Consider the following 24,678-nt stretch of genomic DNA (forward strand, 5'->3'; position numbering starts at 1 on the left):
GCCCTCAGCGCGGGGACTCTGCAGGGGCAGAGCTCTGGCGACATCTGGGCTGGCGTTTGCCAAGTCTGAGGAGGAATCACTCTTGGCTCCCGGGGCTGTTTATAGACTTGCAGGGCTCTCTGAGTGAGGGGACCTGTGCCAATCGAACGCCCGCCCCTTCCCCAGTCCCGCCCATATTCTCAGCAGAGTTTAATGACACATAAGTGGGCCCCGGAAGTTTCCACACCTCCAGGATCCTTGAACTTTGGGACAAAATGAAACTGATATTCAGGCCACTTCGCTTTGATAGATGCTACTCAGTTTTTTTGATTAAAAACAAATCCACCTGCACTAGATGTTAATAACAGGATCATCTGTGTCAAAACGTCCCCCCAATGGCACGCTGTTCCCTCACTCTCTGGGGGAGTTGGCTCATAAAACAGTGGGTACAGGGCTGCTCCGGAATGACACTCCAAGAATGGGGCGTCAGGGACAAAAAGTGCCATTCCCTGGGCTGTTTGGAAAGGTGGAGTCAGTGCGCCCCCTGCTGGACACCTGTGGTCGACACCACGGCCCTTTGGGAGGAGCGCAGCCAGGTACCGGGTGAGGGTGAGAGATGTAGGACTGCAGGCTGGTGTCCCCGCCAGGACACCCAGATAAAACATGGGAAACAGGTAATTACCTTTTTCTCGGACATTTACGTTAGCAGTAAAACACGCCGGGGCCCGGAGAGACCATGCACATTCAGCAACCATTCACCTCGTCATTGCTACTTTCTAACGTAACTGAGGGGAGCAAACCTCATCCGCGGGTCGTCCGGTGGCGTCATCTCCAGGTCGTGGGTGGGCCCGTTTAAGCCGATGACGTGCAGGGAGATGCTGGGGTTCTCACACCCGGCCTGGGGGGACAAGAGGACGGGAGGTGAGGCCACCTCAGTCTGGCCGGAGCCGGCCTGGGGAGTCTTCCCAGGGCACAGGCCCCGGGGCCTGCAGCTCAGAGCTCAGGAGCAAAGCTTGCTGGGGGCAGGCTGTTCCTGCGTGAGCCGGCCACTTCTCCTCGCAGCTGGAAGCCTGCCCTCTCCTCACTGAGCCCAGCCCTCCCCACCACCTGTCATCACCAGGCCAGCACCACTCCACTGGCTGAGCCCCTGGGAGTGGGAAACAAATAGATAAGGAGAAGGAGAGAACATTCTGGAAGTGGAGACGATGGTGATGATGGCGTGGCCCAGCGGTGGGAAAACGAAGTCCTTTGAAAGGAACAGAACCTCCTCCCTCTGAACCCTCACTCCCTCTGTCCTGGGACCAGTGGCACCAGCAGGAAGGGGAAGGGGACTATGTGTGTTGCACCATCTGCAGGGCTGTGGGTGGGACTGAGGGAGAAGCTCAGGTGGAGGAGGAGACCCGCCCCCCGAAGGGGCAGAGTCCGGTGGGTGGACCACCTCATGGCTCTGATTTGGCAGAAGCATCATGGGGCAAAGAGCAGCTGAGTTCTGTGGCCAGAATATGGTAACTTTCCATTAAAATATGAAATCTCAAACCCTCAGTGATCTGGGGTTTTATCAATCTGACTTCTGAGTACCTGTCCCAGAGCTCACTGTAAGGTCAAGGCCCTCCCTGTAAGGTCAAGGCCCTCCCTGTAAGGTCAAGGTCCTCCCTGTAAGACCAAGGTCCTCCCTGTAAGACCAAGGTCCTCCCTGTAAGGTCAAGGCCCTCCCTGTAAGGTCAAGGCCCTCCCTGTAAGGTCAAGGTCCTCCCTGTAAGGTCAAGGCCCTCCCTGTAAGGTCAAGGCCCTCCCTGTAAGGTCAAGGTCCTCCCTGTAAGACCAAGGTCCTCCCTGTAAGGTCAAGGCCCTCACTATAAGGTCAAGGTCCTCCCTGTAAGGTCAAGGCCCTCCCTGTGAGGTCAAGGCCCTCCCTGTGAGGTCAAGGCCCTCCCTGTGAGGTCAAGGCCCTCACTGTAAGGTCAAGGCCCTCCCTGTAAGGTCAAGGTCCTCCCTGTAAGGTCAAGGCCCTCCCTGTAAGACCAAGGCCCTCCCTGTAAGGTCAAGGCCCTCACTGTAAGGTCAAGGCCCTCCCTGTAAGGTCAAGGCCCTCCCTGTAAGGTCAAGGTCCTCCCTGTAAGACCAAGGCCCTCCCTGTAAGACCAAGGTCCTCACTGTAAGGTCAAGGTCCTCCCTGTAAGGTCAAGGCCCTCCCTGTAAGGTCAAGGCCCTCCCTGTAAGGTCAAGGCCCTCCCTGTAAGACCAAGGCCCTCACTGTAGGCCCTCACTGTAAGGTCAAGGTCCTCACTGTAAGGTCAAGGCCCTCCCTGTAAGGTCAAAGTCCTCCCTGTAAGACCAAGGCCCTCCCTGTAAGACCAAGGCCCTCCCTGTAAGGTCAAGGCCCGCCCTGTAAGGTCAAGGTCCTCCCTGTAAGGTCAAGGTCCTCCTGTAAGGTCAAGGCCCTCTCTGTAAGGTCAAGGCCCTCCCTGTAATGTCAAGGCCCTCACCGTAAGGTCAAGGCCCTCACCGTAAGGTCAAGGCCCTCACCGCAAGGTCAAGGCCCTCACTGCAAGGTCAAGGCCCTCACTGTAAGGTCAAGGCCCTCCCTGTAAGGTCAAGGCCCTCACTGTAAGGTCAAGGCCCTCACTGTAAGGTCAAGGCCCTATCTGTAAGGTCAAGGTCCTCACTGTAAGGTCAGGGTCCTCTCTGTAAGGTCAAGGCCCTCCCTGTAAGGTCAAGGCCCTCCCTGTAAGGTCAAGGTCCTCACTGTAAGGTCAAGGCCCTCACTGTAAGGTCAAGGTCCTCACTGTAAGGTCAAGGCCCTCACTGTAAGGTCAAGGCCCTCCCTGTAAGGTCAAGGTCCTCACTGTAAGACCAAGGTCCTCACTGTAAGACCTAGGTCCTCACTGTAAGGTCAAGGCCCTCACTGTAAGACCAAGGTCCTCAGTATAAGACCAAGGTCCTCACTGTAAGACCTAGGTCCTCACTGTAAGGTCAAGGCCCTCCCTGTAAGACCAAGGCCCTATCTGTAAGGTCAAGGTCCTCACTGTAAGGTCAGGGTCCTCTCTGTAAGGTCAAGGCCCTCCCTGTAAGGTCAAGGCCCTCCCTGTAAGGTCAAGGTCCTCACTGTAAGACCAAGGTCCTCACTGTAAGACCTAGGTCCTCACTGTAAGGTCAAGGCCCTCACTGTAAGACCAAGGTCCTCAGTATAAGACCAAGGTCCTCACTGTAAGACCTAGGTCCTCACTGTAAGGTCAAGGCCCTCCCTGTAAGACCAAGGCCCTCGCTGTAAGGTCAAGGTCCTCCCTGTAAGGTCAAGGCCCTCCCTGTAAGGTCAAGGCCCTCCCTGTAAGGTCAAGGTCTTCCCTGTAAGGTCAAGGCCCTCCCTGTAAGGTCAAGGCCCTCCCTGTAAGGTCAAGGTCCTCCCTGTAAGACCAAGGCCCTCACTGTAAGGTCAAGGCCCTCCCTGTAAGGTCAAGGCCCTCACCATAAGGTCAAGGCCCTCACCATAAGGTCAAGGCCCTCACCATAAGGTCAAGGCCCTCACTGCAAGGTCAAGGCCCTCACTGTAAGGTCAAGGCCCTCACTGTAAGACCAAGGTCCTCAGTATAAGACCAAGGTCCTCACTGTTAAGACCTAGGTCCTCACTGTAAGGTCAAGGCCCTCACTGTAAGACCAAGGTCCTCACTGTAAGACCTAGGTCCTCACTGTAAGGTCAAGGCCCTCACTGTAAGACCAAGGTCCTCAGTATAAGACCAAGGTCCTCACTGTAAGACCTAGGTCCTCACTGTAAGGTCAAGGCCCTCCCTGTAAGACCAAGGCCCTCGCTGTAAGGTCAAGGTCCTCCCTGTAAGGTCAAGGCCCTCCCTGTAAGGTCAAGGCCCTCCCTGTAAGGTCAAGGTCTTCCCTGTAAGGTCAAGGCCCTCCCTGTAAGGTCAAGGCCCTCCCTGTAAGGTCAAGGTCCTCCCTGTAAGACCAAGGCCCTCACTGTAAGGTCAAGGCCCTCCCTGTAAGGTCAAGGCCCTCACCATAAGGTCAAGGCCCTCACCATAAGGTCAAGGCCCTCACCATAAGGTCAAGGCCCTCACTGCAAGGTCAAGGCCCTCACTGTAAGGTCAAGGCCCTCACTGTAAGACCAAGGTCCTCAGTATAAGACCAAGGTCCTCACTGTAAGACCTAGGTCCTCACTGTAAGGTCAAGGCCCTCACTGTAAGACCAAGGTCCTCACTGTAAGACCTAGGTCCTCACTGTAAGGTCAAGGCCCTCACTGTAAGACCAAGGTCCTCAGTATAAGACCAAGGTCCTCACTGTAAGACCAAGGTCCTCACTGTAAGACCAAGGTCCTCCCTGTAAGGTCAAGGCCCTCACTGTAAGGTCAAAGCCCTCACTGTAAGGTCAAGGCCCTCACTGTAAGGTCAAGGCCCTCACTGTAAGACCATGGTCCTCACCCCTAGATTAGGGCTTCATCTGGTAAACCACTCCAGCTGTGGGTGGATAGTTGAAGGTCAGACAGCCAGGCTGTAGAGTGTGTGTGTGTGTGTGTGTGTGTGTGTGTGTGTGTGTGTATGTGTTGAGAGGCTCGGCATCATACAGCATACTTACTTAGCTGTATCTGGCTGTCACCCTGGCCTTTCCATGGGTTGGGTGGATGACAAGCCAGAGCTGGAGTAAAGGAATTCTGTCAAAAGGCACATCCCTGTCACGCGCTGACACCCAGGTGCCCTTGGGACAGGAACACGGAAGAGACAAAGCTCAGCTCTGGCCCGGGACCCATGCGTCTCTACCTGGGACCTCACTACACAGTGGCCCCATTTTGGAAGTGCCTCAGGAGTGGGTCTGTGTACCAGCTGCTATGGATGGAGTGTCTGTGTTCTTCCCGAATGAAAATGCGAGGCCCCGGCCCCCATGGGAGGGGGTCTGCAGGTGGGGCCTTTGGGAGGTACCTGGAGTTAGATGAAGTCATGAGGTGGGGCCCCATGATGGGGTTTGTGTCCTTAGAAGGAGAGGAAGACACCAGAGTGCTCTTTCTGCCACATGAGGACACAGGAGGGGGTGGCTGGCTGGAAACTGGAAGAGATTCTCAGCAGAACCGACTGCATTGGCAGCTGCCTTAGACCCTCAGCCTGTAGCCCATGAGGAACCGTGTCTGTTGAATGTCGTGTTTGTTACAGCTGCTGAGCTGACTGACGTGCACCACCTATCCTCCCTCCTGCTGCAAACTCCCCACTGCATATCGGGGATGTCTTATTTACAGACATGTGGCTGCAGCTCTCGAGCCCTCTGATGGCGTGGGAAGCTGGGGCTTAGTACTAGCTGGCCCAGGCGGGAAGTGAGCGCTGTCGCCAGGTGGGTGCAGGGGCTTGGGGTAGTCTAGTGCAGCCAGCCCATTGTGGACCCAGGGGCTGGCAGACAGGTCCCTCTCACCTCCCAGAACCAGATCCTAAAAAGGGAACGAGGCAGGAGTGTCGGCAGTGGGCAGTGTGAGGGTTTGTTACCTGGAATGAAGCTTAGATACAAAGTTAACGGCAGTTCAATTATTTAAAACTAGAGGCCCAGTGCACAAAAATTTGTGCACTCGGCGGGGGGGGCGGGGGGGTCCCTCAGCCCTGCCTGTGCCCTCTCGCAGTCTGGGAACCCCCAGGAGATAATGACCTGCTGGCTTAGGCCTGCTCCCAGGTGGCAGAGGGCAGGCCCAATCCCTAATCCCTAGGTGCAGCCCCTGGTTGGGCTCAGAGCAGGGCTGATTGGGGAGTTGGGGCGCCGCCCCCTGTCATGCACAGAGCAGGGCGGATCAGGAGGTTGCGATGCCACCCCCAGTCACGCTCAGGGTAGGGCCGATTGGGAGGTTGGGGCGCCGCCCCCTGTCACACTCAAGGCAGGGTCGATAGGGAGGTTGCGGCGCCACCCCCTGTCACACACAGAGCAGGGCCGATCAGGGGGTTGGGGCGCTGACCCCTGTCATGCACAGAGCAGGGCCCATCACGGGGGTTGGGGCTCCGTACCCTGTCACGCACAGAGCAGGGCCCATCAGGGGGTTGGGGAGCTCCCCCCTGTCACTCACAGAGAAGGACTGATAGGGGAGATGGGGCACTGCCCCCTGTCATACACAGAGCAGGGCCCATCAGGGGGTTGGGGCACCGCCCTCTATCACCCACAGAGCAGAGCCGATCAGGGGGTTGGGGCGCCGCCACTGTCACACTCAGGGCAGGGCCACTGGGGAGGTTATGGCTCTACCCCATCACACACAGAGCAGGGCCCGTGGGGGGCAGTTAGGGTGCCGCACCCTGTCACACACAGAGCAGGGCCGATCAGGGGGTTGAGGCGCCGCACCGTCACACACAGAGCCGCAGGTTGATCAGGGGGTTGGGGAGCTCCCCCCTATCAGGCACAGAGCAGGGCTGATCAGGGAGTCGGGGCGCCTTCCCCTGTCACGAACAGAGCAGGGCATATAGGGAGGTTGTGGCCCCGCCCCCTGTCACACACAGAGCCGCAGGGCGATCAGGGGGTTGGGGAGCTCCCCTCATCAGGCACAGAGCAGGGCTGATAAGGGGGTTGGGGTGCCTTCCCCTGTCACGAACAGAGCAGGGCATATAGGGAGGTTGTGGCCCCGCCCCCTGTCACACACAGAGCCGCAGGGCGATCAGGGGGTTTGGGCGCTGCCCCCTGTCACGCTGATCCCGGTGCCGGGAGGCCTCGCTGCTCCACTGATTCCGGTGCTGGGAGGCATATTACCCTTTTACTATATAGAATAGAGGCCTGGTGCATGGGTGGGGGCCGGCTGGTTTGCCCTGAAGGGTGTCCTGGATCAGGGTGGGGGTCCCCACTGGGGTGCCTCGCCAGCCTGGGTGAGGGGCTGAGGGCCGTTTTCAGGCTGGCGGGTGACTGAAGCTCCCAACCGCTCCTTTTTTTCTTTTTTTTTATTCTGGGCCAGCTGTAGCTCTGAGGCTTGGCTCCAGCTCTGAGGCCTTGGCTGCTGAAAGCAGGTATCTGGTTTGTTTGGGTTCTATAATTGTAACACTGTTGCGGTCCTGCTCACTCCAGCTCTGAGATCCCAGCTGGCTGAAAGCAGGGATCTGCATTTGTTCTATAATTGAAACAATGTTGCGGTCCTGCTGGCTGAAGCCCGGCTCACTGAAAGCAGGTTTCTGGGGTTTTGTTTAGCTTCTATATTTGTAACAATGTTTCTTAAACTGCAAGCTCAGAGGCTGGCAAGACAGGTGGGGAACCTTAGCTTCCTCCGTCACTGAAGCAAGCAAGCCTCCTGTTCACTTCAAGCTGCCTGGCTGCTGGCCGCCATCTTGGTTGGCGGTTAATTTGCATATCCTGCTGATTAGCCAATGGGAAGGGTAGCGGAGGTATGGCTAATTACCGTGTTTCTCTATTATTAGATAGGATAAGGTAAATTTGCCAACAAATTGAACTCAACTGACGGGGAGAGAATGCCACGTAAGGGGAAGTAATTCATCCTGCCTCTGTTGACTGTATTGCTCCTAACGGGTCTGAAGGTCCCAGCCCCACTTTGGGGATGGCTGGCTGGGGGGCTGAGGGGCAGGGCAGTGTGTTCCCGTGGCGTCTCACCTACCTTGGGGTAGTGGTAGAGCTTCCCTGTGGGGTACATGGCGCCCGTATAGGCCGGGAGCTCCATGACAGGCACGCGGGAGTCATTGATGGTGGCGTAGGCGAGCCTCGTACCGTCTGGAGACCACCAGTGGGCGATGTGGGTCTTTAAAATCTCCTCTAAGGGAAAACAGAGAGATGCGAACAGTCAGCACGCGGAGCAGGGTCCATGGTGAGCAGGTACAGCCATGAGCTGCCAGATGTGAGGTCCCAGACACTGGGCTTCTACGGCCTCTGAGAGGCCTCCCTGGGTCCTGCATTTACCTTCCATCCAACAGGGCTCAGAAGTACCCGGTGATGACGCCACGCTCACACCACTAACCTGGCCAATCAGGGCCCAGCTGAGCCGAAGCTGATCCCCTGACACAGGACACAGGTTTGAGCACTGTGAACCTAACAAGTGCTTTTTGAATTGGATGACTATTGTGCTGAGGAGGGTTGATCTGAACAGAACCAGAGGAAATCCATTCATGCTGAAGCAGGGCACAGCCAGGCCGACTCAAGGGAACGAGCCAGCTGTGCTGGAGGCTGAGCCCAGGAAACCCAGCCCAGCTCCCAGGGGATGCTGGGGTTCATGCCCACTGCATGCACACTGTGTGGATATCATGTATGTACTGTGTGGAGATCCTGTGTACACTGTATGTATATCATGTGTATCCTGTGCATGTACTGTGCATATCCTGAGTGTATACCATGTGCATCCTGCATGTATCCTGTATGTATACTCTGTGTATATTGTGTATATCCTGCGTGTATAGTGAATGTATCCTCTATGTACACTGTGTATATCCTGTGCATACCATGTGTATCCTGTGTGTATACTGTATGTATACTCTGTATACTGTGCATATCCTGTGTATATCGTATGTATACCATGTGTATACTGTATGTATACTGCGTGTATACTGCGTGCATACTGTGCATATCCTGTGTGTATAGTGTGTGTGTCCTGTGTGTATGTATACACTGTATATATTGTGTGCATCCTGTGTATCCTGTATGTACAGTCTGTGCATATTGTGTACATTCTGTGTGTACACCGTGTTTATACTGTGTATACCCTTATTCGTCCGTACACACTCACTCTCTCATGGGCAGCCGTGCTAGTGTGCCCCTCGCCTTTGAAGGAAGGACACAACTTCATCTGTGTGGCAGACAATAAGATGGTCCCATTTTCACCAGAACTGAAACGGACACTGTGAGTCTGAGATTTCCACCAGAAACGCCCGTATCCCACCCTCTCCCAGCATCTTGGCTACTAGAGTGTTAAACACGGATGAGTTTTGTAGGACTGATATCTATTCCAGGAAAAAGTTCTACTGTGTGTATTTAAGCTGAGAACAGACATGTCCCAAGCAGCAGGTCAGAGCCTGGGGCCGGGGCTCCTCTGGCACCACCAGCCTTGGTCTCGGGACCCTTTCTTGTCACAGCCTGTGCACCGTGGAGCTAGCTCCCTCCAGGCTCCTGTCTGAGATAATGGTCAGTATCATCCCACAAGCACATCACAGGAGGCCCATTCTGTGGCAGGACAGTCAGAAGGCAGGGAAATTCCTTAACAAGTGAATAAAGAAACGGAGGCAAAATAATTAAACAAGGTCAAACCGTTTGAGCAGTTCACAGCCGGCTAGTGAATCCCAGTTTCTGTCTTCCCCCAGCAAGCACACTTGGGAGCGAATGGTTTACACACTCCAGACTGTTCGGGGCAGACCTGCCCGGTCCAGTCCCCCTTCAATGACGTTCTCTAAAACCAAAACCACCAGAGAAGAGCCCTGGCCTCTCGCTATGCACATCCTGACGCATCAACTCCCTGAAGGACTCGCCTGGGAAGCTAACGGACACCCTGCTGAGACCCCCCCTGAGACGTTCCTCAGGAGTCCACCGGCCAAAGGAAGACAAAAGCCCCAAGACAAAGGGCCTGGTGCCTCTCACTGAGCACACCACACCCTGTCGAGCTGAAGCTTTTCTCCTAAAGAGACGGGCACCCAGGGGAGCAGCGGGCAGTGGCAGTGTGTCCCAGGCTCAGCCCTGACCCTGCCGCCCAGGCCCCCTTGCTCTCTGACTTTCTCCTGTTGCTTCTTCTACCCTAAGCTCTTCCTGGTTTCCTGTCCCCAGCTTTCATAAACACAAACCCCTGGACTCGCCTTGTCAGATCTTTCCTGTATGAAGTCAAGAACCCACACACTGCAGGCAGCTGGGGCCGGGACCCATCAGCAGCAATTGCAGGGGTTGACATTGGGCGTTTATTGTGGTGAACCAGCTCCATGCGCCTGTGGTGACAGAATGGCAACTGAGGGACCTGAGCTCATGCTGAGAGAGCAAGGCGGGTGCAGGGACCATGGCTGAGAACAGCCTGGAACAGAGCCGCAGGGGGAGCAGACTGGGGGCAGGAAGCTGGGCGGAGGCCTGGCAGCTCGGTGGGCCGTGACCTCATAGGGACCAGACAGTCTCAGGGGGCTGAGGCTCCGGGCCATGTTGGGGAGGCCCTGCTGCTGTTCTCTCTCCGGGGCCAGGGGCAGACTCCTGGGCCCGGGGATGCTGACCGATGGTGCGGTGTGTCCTCCGTCACGGCCACTGTGAGAACGTCTCTCGTTGCAGAGACTTCTCAGTGGGGCCCGTGATGTGCTGTGGGACCCGTAGCCGCAAATCCAGGAGTTAGACCCCTCATTCCATCACCGTCAGAAGACTTCCTCCCTGCGCTGTGCGAGGCCTCCGGGCCGGGCCTGCCGGCACCCTGCGGGGGGCCCTGACCCAACGCGGCACGGGCTTGCAGCCGGCCAAGGTGACTGTCCCTGCTCAGTAGAGTCCTGTCCACCGCGGGAACCTCAGGGTGTCGACTTCCCCCCACCCCCCAGGCGTGGGCACAGCTGCTCTGTGAAAATGGATTTCCAGCCGCTTCCGCTGCCTCCCGGAGCGCCTGACGGGTCCCCCTCTGTCCCCCGAGGGGCCACCTCCACCGAGTAACCTCCAGGCTCCTCTGAGTCCGGCTTCCCATAAAGCCGAGGGTCTGCTGAGGTCAAAGAAGAAGAGGACGCAGACGGCTCCTCTGGGCCTGTGATGTCCAGCGCCTCCAGGACCCCCAGGCGTGTCTGGGAGGAGGCAATGGAGTGACGCTGCACAGACCCCCTGGTCCGGGGACCGGGTGGTGGGAAGAGGCTCCAGCAGAATGTGTGGGAAGGACAGGCGCCGTCTGCCATGCCCTCGGAGGTTCTGCTCAATCACTGCTGTGCTGCCAGGATGCGGGGCGGGAGCCGTCAGGAGCCGGAAATCACGGGAGCAGGGTCAAGGGCAGAGGGAGGAGGGAGCGGAGTCCACGAAGCCAGTGTGGGGGTCTGGCTGTGGCTCTCACGCTCACTGCCTCCTGGCCTCCGGCCAGCCCAGGCCCAGGGAGGCCCCAGCTGACAGAACAGAGCCCACCAGCCCTGCAGGGACCACGCACTGTGCGGCACCTTCCTGTCAGACAGGCGCTGAGCCCTCGGTCAGAGGAGAGCAGGCGGGGAGGGCTCGCTCGCTTCTCATTCCCACCGTCCCTGTGTGTCCCATGTCTAGACATGCCCTCAGACCTAAAGGGAGCTAACAGGCCTATGACATCTTGACATTTTTGCACTAATTACAAACGTGCGTGTTCTGCAAGCCTGTGCTCCGGGACCCCCGCTCAGCGAGGCAGAGGGCGCAGTGCGCGAACCGCTCAGTGAGCTTGCGCGATAACCTGCCTCTCCGAGCAAGTCCCAGGCAGGGAAGCTGGGCCATATGTCTCCGTCACCTGCTCATCCTGTCCAGGGACCATGTCAGTCACACAAGAGACACAGCTGGGACATTCACTGGGTGACCGCCTCTCCCTTCAACTGTGATCCATGCACGTAGGCGCACAGGCGGGTCTGGGCACATTTCCTCATTCCTGTCCCGGGTCTGGAAGAAGCCGGGTCCACAGCCGGGTCACTCACTCCTGCCAAGCCATGGCAGGGCTTGTCCGGGCGGCGTAAAATCCCGTGGGATAAGGCAGCCCAGCCGAGAGGAGGGACCGCATTCCCTGCACTGCCTGGAAGGTTCCGGGGAAGCCGTGGGGACAGTGCTTTGGGTAGCAGTGCTCCAGCCCCCTCCACGGAGAGCCGGCAGGATTGGTTGCGGTCAGGGGCGGGCACGCCCCTCTTCTGCCAATGCGCTGCGGGTGGCTTTGGGGTGCATCTGGTTAAGGGCGAGTCAGGAGGCCGCAGGAGGCGGGGGTCGAAGCTGCTTGACGTCTCCCCGAGGGCCATGCCCAGGGGTTCCCGGAACACGGGCCATGCACGGACCGAAGTCTGCTGCAGAGAAACCCCAGCGGGTCAGGGACGCACAGACACCACTGGGAGGGAATCGGGAGGCTGTGGAGGCGTCAGGAGCTGGGCCCCCCGCTGTGGTGAGCCTCATTTCTCTGGAGAGGACAGGTGAGTGGGGAGCCACAGGCCGAATCCTCTCAGGTCGACCCCACCACATGGTCACACTGCTCTGCTGGGTCCGGCTCAGGGCAGGGAGGGGCGGAGACACAGTGGCAGCATCTCTGGTCCCTGAATGGCCAGAGGTCAAGGACGCATGCACGACACTGGGCTGACAAGACACAGAATCCTTCCTGCCTTCTCGTCTGCTGTTCTACACTGAGTCACCTCCCCTGTCGTCGGTGGCTCAGCGCTGGGCCTGCTCCTGGCGGCCTATCAGGAACGCAGTGCCGGGAGCCGCTCGGGGACCGCACAGCTGCCGGCTGCCTCCGGAAGCAGAAGACAAGGTGCTTCTGGGGTCCTTGTTGCTGCCCAGGCGGCCGTCGCCCACAGCGGGCGGCCCCAGGAGGACTTCGGCGTCTACCCCAGGTCTCATGGGTGGGGCAGGTACACTTTGCTCTTTCTCCCCGGGCCCTGGTGAAAGTCGGCCTGTGGCTGCAATGCCTCGCTTGGTGCGTGAGTCAACTCCCCGGGCGGACTAAGTTGGGAAGGTCCGAAGGGACTCAGCTGCCCAGGTAGACAAACAACATCAGATGCGCCTTCCACGGCTGAACCCATAAGAACCTTCGATATCATTTCTGGTTATCATGGTCTCTTCTTCCGGGGAGTCATTTACACTTTAGTATAAGTGACTTGGCAGAGCTCGACACTTGCAGAGTGTGGTAGACTGCACTTTCCTAAGTTGGCCCTGGTAGTGTTTCTGTCTCCCATGCTCTCCCAGGAATTGACACTAAGGGACACAGTCCTCACGACTAGCAGATGAGGCCCCTGTCCTCTGCCTTCCACTGGGGCAGTCTCCAAAGCAGCCTGAGCCACCAGAACGCGGTGGCGTCAGTTCTGACGCCATAAAGGTGGTGTGACTCCCCCCTGGCTCTTTCTTGTTGGGGACACTCCCCTTTAAGAACCCCCATTTGTGGGGAAGCCCAGGCCACATGGAGAGGCACCTGTAGGTGCTCTGCCGGCATGGCTCCGGTCTCAACTGATAGCAGCATCCGCCCTGGGACACCTGAGCAGCCAGCCTTCAGACGGCTCCGCCCCTGCCCGTGTGCCTGGTTTCTAGGCATCACTGCTTTAATGGACTCGTCTCATTAAGCATAGAACGCTGCCGGGGACGGGGGTGGGGTGGGGGTGGGGGGGTGGGGGGGGTGGCTGAGGCAGAACGCAGGCTCCTATTCCTATGTGAGCCTCTCTCTTTGGGCTTCCCCATCCTTCCCCTACATTTTCACGGTGGGGTCTTAAGGAAGCTTCCAGAACTTATGATGATGCAGATGACCCTCCTGCTTACCTGCTCCACGCCCAGGCAGAGATGTTCTCGTGTTTCTCACTCATTTGTTGCTGGTTCACGTACCCGCTCGGTGGATAAGGGGACATCAGTAAAGCAGGTGGGAACTCGCTGGCTGGCTGGGTGCCGAGGATCAGCTCCGAGCTCACAGTGAGTCCGGGAGGAGACAGTGCCCGCTGGCACAGAACTGAAGGTGCGGGCACAGCAGAGCCCTGTGTCCTGATTCTCCATTAGGTTTGAGGTGGGGTCGGACCTCAGCCTCGCTGAGGTTCAGACCCCGGTGAGGAAGGCTGGTGACGCCAAGAGTCCTGCTTCCTAAAGCCCAGGGTCAGCGGGAGGAGGGGTCGGGGAAACAGATGCTGATGCCCAGGAAGCGGTCCTGGCCGCCGGGGGTCGTTCTCGCCTCCTGTCGCCTCCTGTGAGCAGCCGCACTCCTACTGCATCAGGACAGGCTGCTCCTGAGTGTGCAGCTGAGTGCAGAACGCCCCTTCCCGCCTCACCCGCGTGGGGAGAAGCCACTGTTAATGAGCAGGTGGTCCACAGGCGGTGACCAGGGATGGTCACTGCTTGCAAAGGGAAGATGAGCAGGGAGCTGGGTCCCTGCTCCTGCAACAAGGGCCCAGTCTGAGGGAATCGCACGGCGAGGGTGCCGGAACTGTAGGACAGAGGCTGATGGGACAGAGGAGGGAGGGGACAGAGGCTGATGGGACATAGGCTGATGGGACAGAGGTTGAAAGGACAGAGGAGGGAGGGGACAGAGACTGATGAGACAGAGGAGAGAGGGGACAGAAGAGGGGGGGTCAGAGGAGGGAGGGGACACAAAGGGAGGGGCAGAGGCTGTTGGAACAAAGACTGATGGGATATAGGAGGGAGGACAGAGAGAAGGGAGGGGAAGAGGCTGATGGGGATGAGGCTGATGGGAGAGAAACCAGTGGGACAGAGGCTGATGGGAAATGATCAATGGCACAAAGGCTGATGGGACAGATTCTGATGGGACAGAGGAGGGAGGAGTCAGACACTGATGGGACAGAGGAGGGAGGGGAAAGAGGCTGATGGGAAAGAGGAGGGAGGGGAAGGAGGCTGATGGGAAAGAGGAGAGAGGGGACAGACGAGGGGGGGCAGAGGAGGGAGGGGACACAAAGGGAGGGACAGAGGCTGATGGGACAAAGGAAGGAGGGGACAGAGGTAGATGGACAGAGGGGGGAGGAGACAGAGGCTGATGGGACAGAGGAGGAGGGAGTGGACAGAGGCTGATGGAACAGGGGAGGGAGGGGATAGAGACTGATGGGACAGTGGAGTAGGGAGGGGACAGGGGCTGATGGAACAGAGGAGGGAGCAGTCAGAGCAGAATGGACAGATGCTGAAGGAACAGTGGAGGGAGGGGACAGAGGCTGATAGGACAGAGGAGGGAGGGGACAAAGGCTGATGGGACAGAGGAGGGAGGATACACAGGCAGTGAGGACAGAGGTGGAAGGAAGGGACAGAGGCTGTTGGGACATAGGAGGGAGGGGACAGAGGCTGATGGGACAGTGGAGGGAGGGTACACAGGCTGATGGCACAGAGAAGGGAGGGGACAGAGTCTGAAGGGACAGAGGAGGGAGGGGACAGAGGCTGATGGGACAGCAGAGAGAGAAAGAGAGGTTGATGGGACAGAAGTGGAGGGAGGAGAGAGAGGCTGTTGGGACAGAGGAGGTAAGGTACAGAGCCTGATGGGACAGAGGAAGGAGGAGACAAAGGCTGATGGGACAGTGGAGGGAGGATACACTGGCTGATGGGACAGAGGAGGGAGGAGTCAGAGCTGAATGGACAGAGGCTGAAGGAACAGAGGAGGGAGGGGACAGAGGCTGATGGGACAGAGGAGGACGAAGGGGATAGAGCAGCCATGGGCAAACTATGGCATGCGGACCGGATCCGTCCCATGTGAAATGAATAAAACTATTGAAAAATAAAGATCGTACCCTTTTGTGTAATGATGTTTACATTGAATTTATATCAGTTGACACAAACACTCCACCCATGCTTTTGTTCCGGCACTCCGGTCCAGTTTAAGAACCCACTGTGGCCCTGGAGTCAAAACGTTTGCTCACCCCTGGGATAGAGGCTGATGGGCTAGATGAGGGAGGAGACAGAGGCTGAATGGACACAGGCTGATGGGACAGAAGAGGGAGTGCACAGAGGCTGATGAGACAAAGGAGGGAGGGGACAGAGGATGATGCCATAGAGAATGGTGTATATGGAGGGTGATGAAACAGAGGCTGATGGGACAGATGCTGAGAGGACAGAGGTGAGGGAGGTCAGAGGCTGATAGGGCTGCGGCTGATGGGACAGAGGAGGGAGGTAATAGAGGCTTATGGTACAGGGGAGGGAGGTCACAGAGGATGGAGGGGACAGTGGATGCAGGGCATAGAATCTTATGGGACAGAGGAGGGATCGGACAGAAAACGGAGGGGACAGCGGCCGCTCAGACAGAGGAGGTAGGAGGCAGAAGTTGATGGGATAGAGGAGGAGGTCGGGGATAGAGGCTGATGGAACAGAGGAGGGAGCGGATAGAGGCTGATGGGACAGAGGAGGAGAGAGGAGACAGAGGCTGATGGCACAGAGGAGGGAGGGTACTGAGGCTGATGGGACAGAAGTGGAGGGAGTAGGGAGAGGCTGTTGGGACAGAGGAGGGAAGGGACAGAGATTGATGGGACAGAGGATGGAGGATACAGAGGCTTATGGGACAGAGGAGGAAGGGGAGAGAGGCTGATGGGACAGTGGAGGGAGGATACACAGGTTGACGGGACAAAGGAGGGAGCAGTCAGAGCTGAATGGACAGATGCTGAAGGAACAGTGGAGGGAGTGGACAGAGGCTGATGGGACTGAGGAAGGAGGGGACAGAAGCTGATGGCACAGAGGAGGGAGGAGACACAGGCAGTTGGCACAGAGGTGGAAGGAAAGGACAGAGGCTGTTGGGACATAGGAGGGTGGGGACAGAGGCTATGGGACAGAGGATTGAGGTGACAGAGGCTGTTGTAACAGAGAATGAGGAAGGGGTCAGAGGCTGATGGGACAGAGGAGGAGGGAGGGGACAGAGGCTGATGGCACAGAGGAGGGAGGGTACAGAGGCTGATGGGATAAGAATGGAGGGGGTAGAGAGAGACTGTTGGGACAGAGGAGGGAAGGGACAGAGGTTGATGGGACAGAGGATGGAGGATACAGAGGCTCGTCTGACAGAGGAGGAAGGGGAGAGAGGCAGATGGGACAGTGGAGGGAGGGTACACAGGTTGATGGGACAGAGGATGGAGCAGTCAGAGCTGAATGGACAGATGCTGAAGGAACACTGGAGGGAGGGGACAGAGGCTGATGGGACAGAGGAGGGGGGGACAGAGGCTGTTGGACAGAGGAGGAAGAGGACAGAGGTTGATGGGACAGAGGAGGGATGGGAGAGAGACTGATGGGAAGAAAGAGTGAGTGGACAGAGGCTGACAGGACAGAAGAGGGAGGAGAAGGAGGCTGATGGGACAGAGGAGAGAGGGGACAGACGCTGATAGGACAGAGGTGGGTGGGGACATAGGCCAATGGAAGAGAGGTGCGAGGGGACTGAGGCTGATGGGACAGAGGACGGAGGAGACAGAGGCTCATGGGACAGATGAGGAAGGGGACAGTGGCTTATGGGTCAGAGGAGGGAGGGGACAGAGGCTGAAGGTACAGAGGAGGGAGGAGACAAGCTGAATGGACAAAGGCTGATGGGACAGAGGACTGAGGGGATAGAAGCTGATGGGACAGAGGCTGAAGGGACAGAGGAGGAATGGACAGAGTCTGATGGGTCAGAGGAGGAGGAAGGGGATAGAGGCTGATGGGACAGAGGAGGGAGGCTACAGAGGCTATGGGACAGAAGAAGGAGGAGGAGAGAGGGGCTGTTGGGACAGAGGAGGTAAGGTACAGAGCCTGATGAGACAGAGGAAGGAGGAGAAAGAGTCTGATGGGACAGTGGAGGAAGGGGACAGAGGCTGACTGGACAGTGGAGGGAGGATGCACTGGCTGATGGGACAGAGGAGGGAGGAGTCAGAGCTGAATGGACAGAGGCTGAAGGAACAGAGGAGGGAGGGGACAGAGGCTGATGGGACAGAGGAGGGAGGTAAGAGAGGCTGATGGTACAGGGGAGGGAGGTCACAGAGGTTGGAGGGGACAGTGGACGGAGGGTATAGAGTTTTATGGGACAGAGGAGGGATCAGACAGAAAACGGAGGGGACAGCGGCCGATCAGACAGAGGTGGTAGGGGGCAGAAGCTGATGGGATAGAGGAGAAGGGAGGGGATAGAGGCTGATGGAACAGAGGAGGGAGGGGACAGAGGCTGATGGGACAGAGGAGGACGAAGGGGATAGAGCAGCCATGGGCAAACTATGGCATGCGGACCGGATCCGTCCCATGTGAAATGAATAAAACTATTGAAAAATAAAGATCGTACCCTTTTGTGTAATGATGTTTACATTGAATTTATATCAGTTGACACAAACACTCCATCCATGCTTTTGTTCCGGCGCTCCGGTTCAGTTTAAGAACCCACTGTGGCCCTGGAGTCAAAACGTTTGCTCACCCCTGGGATAGAGGCTGATGTGCTAGATGAGGTAGGAGACAGAGTTTGAATGGACAGAGTTTGATGGGACAGAAGAGGGAGTGCCCAGAGGCTGATGGGACAAAGGAGGGAGTGGGCATAGGATGATGTCATAGAGAATGGTGTATACGGAGGGTGATGAAACAGAGGCTGATGGGACAGATGCTGAGGGGACATAGGTGAGGGAGGTCAGAGGCTGATAGGACTGCGGATGATGGGACAGAAGAGGGAGGTAAGAGAGGCTGATGGTACAGGGGAGGGAGGTCACAGAGGATGGAGGGGACAGAGGATGGAGGGTATAGAGTCTTAAGGGAGAGAGGAGGGATCGGACAGAAAACGGAGGGGACAGCGGCCGATCAGACAGAGGAGGTAGGAGGCAGAAGCTGATGGGATAGAGGGGGAGGGAGGGGATAGAGGCTGATGGCACAGAGGAGAGAGGGGATAGAGGCTGATGGAACAGAGGAGGGAGGGGATAGAGGCTGATGGGACATAGGAGGAGGGAGGGGACAGAGGCTGATGGCACAGTGGAGGGAGGGTACAGAGGCTGATGGCACAGAAGTGGAGGGAGGAGAGAGAGGCTGTTGGGACAGAGGAGGTAAGGTACAGAGCCTGATGGGAAAGAGGAAGGAGGAGAGAGAGGCTTTTGGGACAGAGGAGGTAAGGTACAGAGCCTGATGGGACAGAGGAAGGAGGAGACAGAGGCTGATGGGACAGTGGAGGAAGGGGACAGAGGCTGATTGGACAGTGGAGGGAGGATACAGTGGCTGATGGGACAGAGGAGGGAGGAGTCAGAGCTGAAGGAACAGAGGAGGGAGGGGACAGAGGCTGATGGGACAGAGGAAGGAGGTAAGATAGGCTGATGCTACAGGGGAGGGAGGTCACAGAGGATGGAGGGGACAGTGGACGGAGGGTATAGAGTCTTATGGGACAGAGTAGGGATCGGACAGAAAACGGAGGGGACAGCGGCCGATCAGACAGAGGAGGTAGGAGGCAGAAGCTGATGGGATAGAGGAGGAGGGAGGGGATAGAGGCTGATGGCACAGAGGAGGGTGGGTACAGAGGCTGATGAGACAGAAGTGGAGGGAGTAGAGAGAGGCTGTTGGGACAGAGGAGGAGGGAGGGGACAGAGGCTGATGGCACAGAGGAGGGTGGGTACAGAGGCTGATGAGACAGAAGTGGAGGGAGTAGAGAGAGGCTGTTGGGATAGAGGAGGAGGGAGGGGACAGAGGCTGATGGCACAGAGGAGGGTGGGTACAGAGGCTGATGAGACAGAAGTGGAGGGAGTAGAGAGAGGCTGTTGGGACAGAGGAGGTAAGGTACAGAGACTGATGGTAAAGAGGAAGGAGGAGAGAGAGGCTTTTGGGATAGAGGAGGTAAGGTACAGGGCCTGATGGGACAGAGGAAGGAGGAGACATAGGCTGATGGGACAGTGGAGGAAGGGGACTGAGTCTGATTGGACAGTGGAGGGAGGATACACTGGCTCTTGGGACAGAGGAGGGAGGAGTCAGAGCTGAATGGACAGAGGCTGATGGGACAGAGGAGAATGAAGGGGATAGTGCAGCCATGGGCAAACTATGGCATGCGGCCCGGATCCGTCCCACGTGAAATGTATAAAACTATTGAAATATAAAGATCGTACCCTTCTGTGTAATGATTTTTACATTGAATTTATATCAGTTGACACAAACACTCCATCCATGCTTTTGTTCCGGCACTCCGGTCCAGTTTAAGAACCCACTGTGGCCCTGGATTCAAAACGTTTGCTCACCCGTGGGATAGAGGCTGATGGGATAGATGAGGGAGGAGAGAGAGGCTGAATGGACACAGGCTGATGGGACAGAAGAGGGAGTGCACAGAGGCTGATGGGACAAAGGAGGGAGGGGACAGAGGTTATTGGACAGAGGAGGAAGAGGACAGAGGTTGATGGGACAGAGGAGGGAGGAGACGGAGGCTGATGGGACAGAGGAGAGAGGGGACAGACGCTGATAGGACAGAGGTGGGTGGGGACATAGGCCAATGGAACAGAGGTGGGAGGGGACAGAAGCTGATGGGACAGAGGACGGAGGAGACAGAGGCTCATGGGACAGATGAGGGAGGGCACAGTGGTTTATGGGTCAGAGGAGGGAGTGGACAGAGCCTGAAGGGACAGAGGAGGGAGGAGACAGGCTGAATGGACAAAGGCTGATGGGACAGAGGACGGAGGGGACAGAAGCTGATGCGACAGAGGCTGAAGGGACAGAGGACGGATGGGAGAGAGTCTGATGGGTCAGAGGAGGAGGAAGGGGATAGAGGCTGATGGGACAGAGGAGAGAGGCTACAGAGGCTAATGTGACAGAAGTGGAAGGAGGAGAGAGAGGCTTTTGGGACAGAGGAAGTAAGGTACAGAGTCTGATGGGAAAGAGGAAGGAGGAGAGAGAGGCTTTTGGGACAGAGGAGGTAAGGTACAGGGCCTGATGGGACAGAGGAAGGAGGAGACAGAGGCTGATGGGACAGTGGAGGAAGGGGACAGAGGCTGATTGGACAGTGGAGGGAGCATACACTGGCTGATGGGACAGAGGAGGGAGGAGTCAGAGCTGAATGGACAGAGGCTGAAGGAACAGAGGAGGGAGGGGACAGAGGCTGATAGGACAGAGGAGGACGAAGGGGATAGAGCAGCCATGGGCAAACTATGGCATGCGGACCAGATCCGTCCCATGTGAAATGAATAAAACTATTGAAAAATAAAGATCATACCCTTTTGTGTAATGATGTTTACATTGAATTTATATCAGTTGACACAAACACTCCATCCATGCTTTTGTTCCGGCACTCCGGTCCAGTTTAAGAACCCACTGTGGCCCTGGAGTCAAAACATTTGCTGACCCCTGGGATAGAGTCTGGTTGGCCCAATGAGGAAGGAGACAGAGGCTGAATGGACACAGGCTAATGGGACAGAAGAGGGAGTGCACAGAGTCTGATGGGACAAAGGAGGGAGGGGCCAGAGGATGATGCCATAGAGAATGGTGTATATGGAGGCTGATGAAACAGAGGCTAATGGGACAGATGCTGAGGGGTCAGAGGTGAGGGAGGTCAGAGGCTGATAGGACTGCGGCTGATGGGACAGAGGAGAAAGGGGAGAGAGGCTGATGGGACAGTGGAGGGTGGATACACAGGTTGACAAGACAGAGGAGGGAGCAGTCAGAGCTGAATGGACAGATGCTGAAGGAACAGTGGAGGGTAGGGGACAGAGGCTGATGGGACAGAGGAAGGAGGGGACAGAGCCTGATTGCACAGAGGAGGGAGGAGACACAGGCAGTTGGCACAGAGGTGGAAGGAAGGGACAGAGGCTGTTGGGACATAGGAGGTTGGGGACAGAGGCTATGGGACTGAGGATTGAGGTGACAGAGGCTGTTGTAACAGAGAACGAGGAAGGGGACAGAGGCTGATGGGACAGAGGAGGAGGGAGGGGACAGAGGCTGATGGCACAGAGTAGGAGGAGACAGAGGCTGATGAGACAGAGGTGGAGATAGGGGACACAGGCTGATAGAACAGAGGAGGAGGGAGAGGACAGAGGCTGATGGGACAGATGGTGATGGGAAATAGAAGGTATGGGACAGAGGCTGATGGGACAGAGGAGGAGGGAGGGGACAGAGGTTGTTGGACAGAGGAGGAAGAGGACAGAGGTTGATGGGACAGAGGACGGAGGGGACAGAAGCTGATGCGACAGAGGCTGAAGGGACAGAGGACGGATGGGAGAGAGTCTGATGGGTCAGAGGAGGAGGAAGGGGATAGAGGCTGATGGGACAGAGGAGAGAGGCTACAGAGGCTAATGTGACAGAAGTGGAAGGAGGAGAGAGAGGCTTTTGGGACAGAGGAGGTAAGGTACAGAGTCTGATGGGAAAGAGGAAGGAGGAGAGAGAGGCTTTTGGGACAGAGGAGGTAAGGTACAGGGCCTGATGGGACAGAGGAAGGAGGAGACAGAGACTGATGGGACAGTGGAGGAAGGGGACAGAGGCTGATTGGACAGTGGAGGGAGCATACACTGGCTGATGGGACAGAGGAGGGAGGAGTCAGAGCTGAATGGACAGAGGCTAAAGGAACAGAGGAGGGAGGGGACAGAGGCTGATAGGACAGAGGAGGACAAAGCGTATAGAGCAGCCATGGGCAAACTATGGCATGCGGCCCGGATCCGTCCCATGTGAAATGAATAAAACTATTGAAAAATAAAGATCATACCCTTTTGTGTAATGATGTTTACATTGAATTCATATCAGTTGACACAAACACTCCATCCATGCTTTTGTTCCGGCACTCCGGTCCAGTTTAAGAACCCACTGTGGCCCTGGAGTCAAAACGTTTGCTCACCCCTGGGATAGAGGCTGATGGGATAGATGAGGGAGGAGACAGAGGCTGAATGGACACAGGCTGATGGGACAGAAGAGGGAGTGCACAGAGGCTGATGAGACAAAGGAGGGAGGGGACAGAGGATGATGCCATAGAGAATGGTGTATATGGAGGGTGATGAAACAGAGGCTGATGGGACAGATGCTGAGGGGACAGAGGTGAGGGAGGTCAGAGGCTGATAGGACTGCGGCTGATGGGACAGAGGAAGGAGGTAAGATAGGCTGATGGTACAGGGGAGGGAGGTCACAGAGGATGGAGGGGACAGTGGACGGAGGGTATAGAGTCTTATGGGACAGAGTAGGGATCGGACAGAAAACGGAGGGGAAAGCGGCCGATCAGACAGAGGAGGTAGGAGGCAGAAGCTGATGGGATAGAGGAGGAGGGAGGGGATAGAGGCTGATGGCACAGAGGAAGGTGGGTACAGAGGCTGATGAGACAGAAGTGGAGGGAGTAGAGAGAGGCTGTTGGGACAGAGGAGGAGGGAGGGGACAGAGGCTGATGGCACAGAGGAAGGTGGGTACAGAGGCTGATGAGACAGAAGTGGAGGGAGTAGAGAGAGGCTGTTGGGACAGAGGAGGTAAGGTACAGAGACTGATGGTTAAGAGGAAGGAGGAGAGAGAGGCTTTTGGGACAGAGGAGGTAAGGTACAGAGCCTGATGGGACAGAGGAAGGAGGAGACAGAGGCTGATGGGACAGTGGAGGAAGGGGACAGAGGCTGATTGGACAGTGGAGGGAGGATACACTGGCTGATGGGACAGAGGAGGGAGGAGTCAGACCTGAATGGACAGAGGCTGGAGGAACAGAGGAGGAAGGGGACAGAGGCTGATGGGACAGAGGAGGACGAAGGGGATAGAGAAGCCATGGAAAACTATGGCATGCGGGCCGGATCCGTCCCATGTGAAATGAATAAAACTATTGAAAAATAAAGATCGTACCCTTTTGTGTAATGATGTTTACATTGAATTCATATCAGTTGACACAGACACTCCATCCATGCTTTTGTTCCGGCACTCCGGTCCAGTTTAAGAACCCACTTTGGCCCTGGAGTCAAAACGTTTGCTCACCCGTGGGATAGAGGCTGATGGGATAGATGAGGGAGGAGACAGAGGCTGAATGGACACAGGGTGATGGGACAGAAGTGGGAGTGCACAGAGGCTGATGGGACAAAGGAGGGAGGCGCCAGAGGATGATGCCAAAGAGAATGGTGTATATGGAGGGTGATGAAACAGAGGCTGATGGGACAGATGCTGAGGGGACAGAGGTGAGGGATGTCAGAGGCTGATAGGACTGCGCTGATGGGACAGAGGAGGGAGGTAAGAGAGGCTGATGGTACAGGGGAGGGAGGTCACAGAGGATGGAGGGGACAGAGGATGGAGGGTATAGAGTCTTATGGGATAGAGGAGGGATCGGACAGAAAATGGAGGGGACAACGGCCGATCAGGCAGAGGAGGTAGGGGGCTGAAGCTGATGGGATAGAGGAGGAGGGAGGGGATAGAGGCTGATGGAACAGAGGAGGGAGGGGATAGAGGCTGATGGCACAGAGAAGGAGGGAGGGGTCAGAGGCTGATGGCACAGAGGAGGGAGGGTACTGAGGCTGATGGGACAGAAGTAGAGGGAGGAGAGTGAGGCTGTTGGGACAGAGGAGGGAAGGGACCGAGGTTGATGGGACAGGATGGAGGATACAGAGGCTTATGGGACAGAGGAGGAAGGGGAGAGAGGCTGATGGGACAGTGGAGGGTGGATACACAGGTTGACGGGACAGAGGAGGGAGCAGTCAGAGCTGAATGGACAGATGCTGAAGGAACAGTGGAGGGAGGGGACAGAGGCTGATGGGACAGAGGAAGGAGGGGACAGAGCCTGATGGCACAGAGGAAGGAGGAGACACAGGCAGTTGGCACAGAGGTGGAAGGAAGGGACAGAGGCTGTTGGGACATAGGAGGGAGGGGACAGAGGCTATGGGACTGAGGATTGAGGTGACAGAGGCTGTTGTAACAGAGGACGAGGAAGGGGACAGAGGCTGATGGGACAGAGGAGGAGGGAGGGGACAGAGGCTGATGGCACAGAGTAGGAGGAGACAGAGGCTGATGAGACAGAAGTGGAGATAGGGGACACAGGCTGATAGAACAGAGGAGGAGGGAGAGGACAGAGGCTGATGGGACAGATGATGATGGGAAATAGGAGAAGGTATGGGACAGAGGCTGATGGGACAGAGGAGGAGGGAGGGGACAGAGGTTATTGGACAGAGGAGGAAGAGGACAGAGGTTGATGGGACAGAGGAGGGAGGAGACGGAGGCTGATGGGACAGAGGAGAGAGGGGACAGACGCTGATAGGACAGAGGTGGGTGGGGACATAGGCCAATGGAACAGAGGTG

At 56.9% G+C, this 24,678-nt stretch overlaps 1 protein-coding gene across 3 annotated transcripts in view; it reads right to left on the reverse strand.

Annotated features, from left to right (window-relative positions):
- Positions 1-24,678, reverse strand: part of DPP6 (dipeptidyl peptidase like 6) — a 609,552-nt gene that overhangs the window by 63,726 nt on the left and 521,148 nt on the right. For all 3 annotated transcript variants that reach the window (XM_059711373.1, XM_059711371.1, XM_059711372.1), the window contains exons 9-10: positions 7,541-7,695; positions 780-877 (exon numbers count right to left, since the gene is read on the reverse strand). In XM_059711373.1, coding sequence (XP_059567356.1) covers positions 780-877; positions 7,541-7,695 — 253 coding nt within the window. The remainder of the gene's footprint in view (positions 1-779; positions 878-7,540; positions 7,696-24,678) is intronic.

Source organism: Myotis daubentonii, chromosome 10 (assembly GCF_963259705.1).
Source record: "Myotis daubentonii chromosome 10, mMyoDau2.1, whole genome shotgun sequence".
Taxonomy (NCBI): Eukaryota; Metazoa; Chordata; class Mammalia; order Chiroptera; family Vespertilionidae; genus Myotis; species Myotis daubentonii.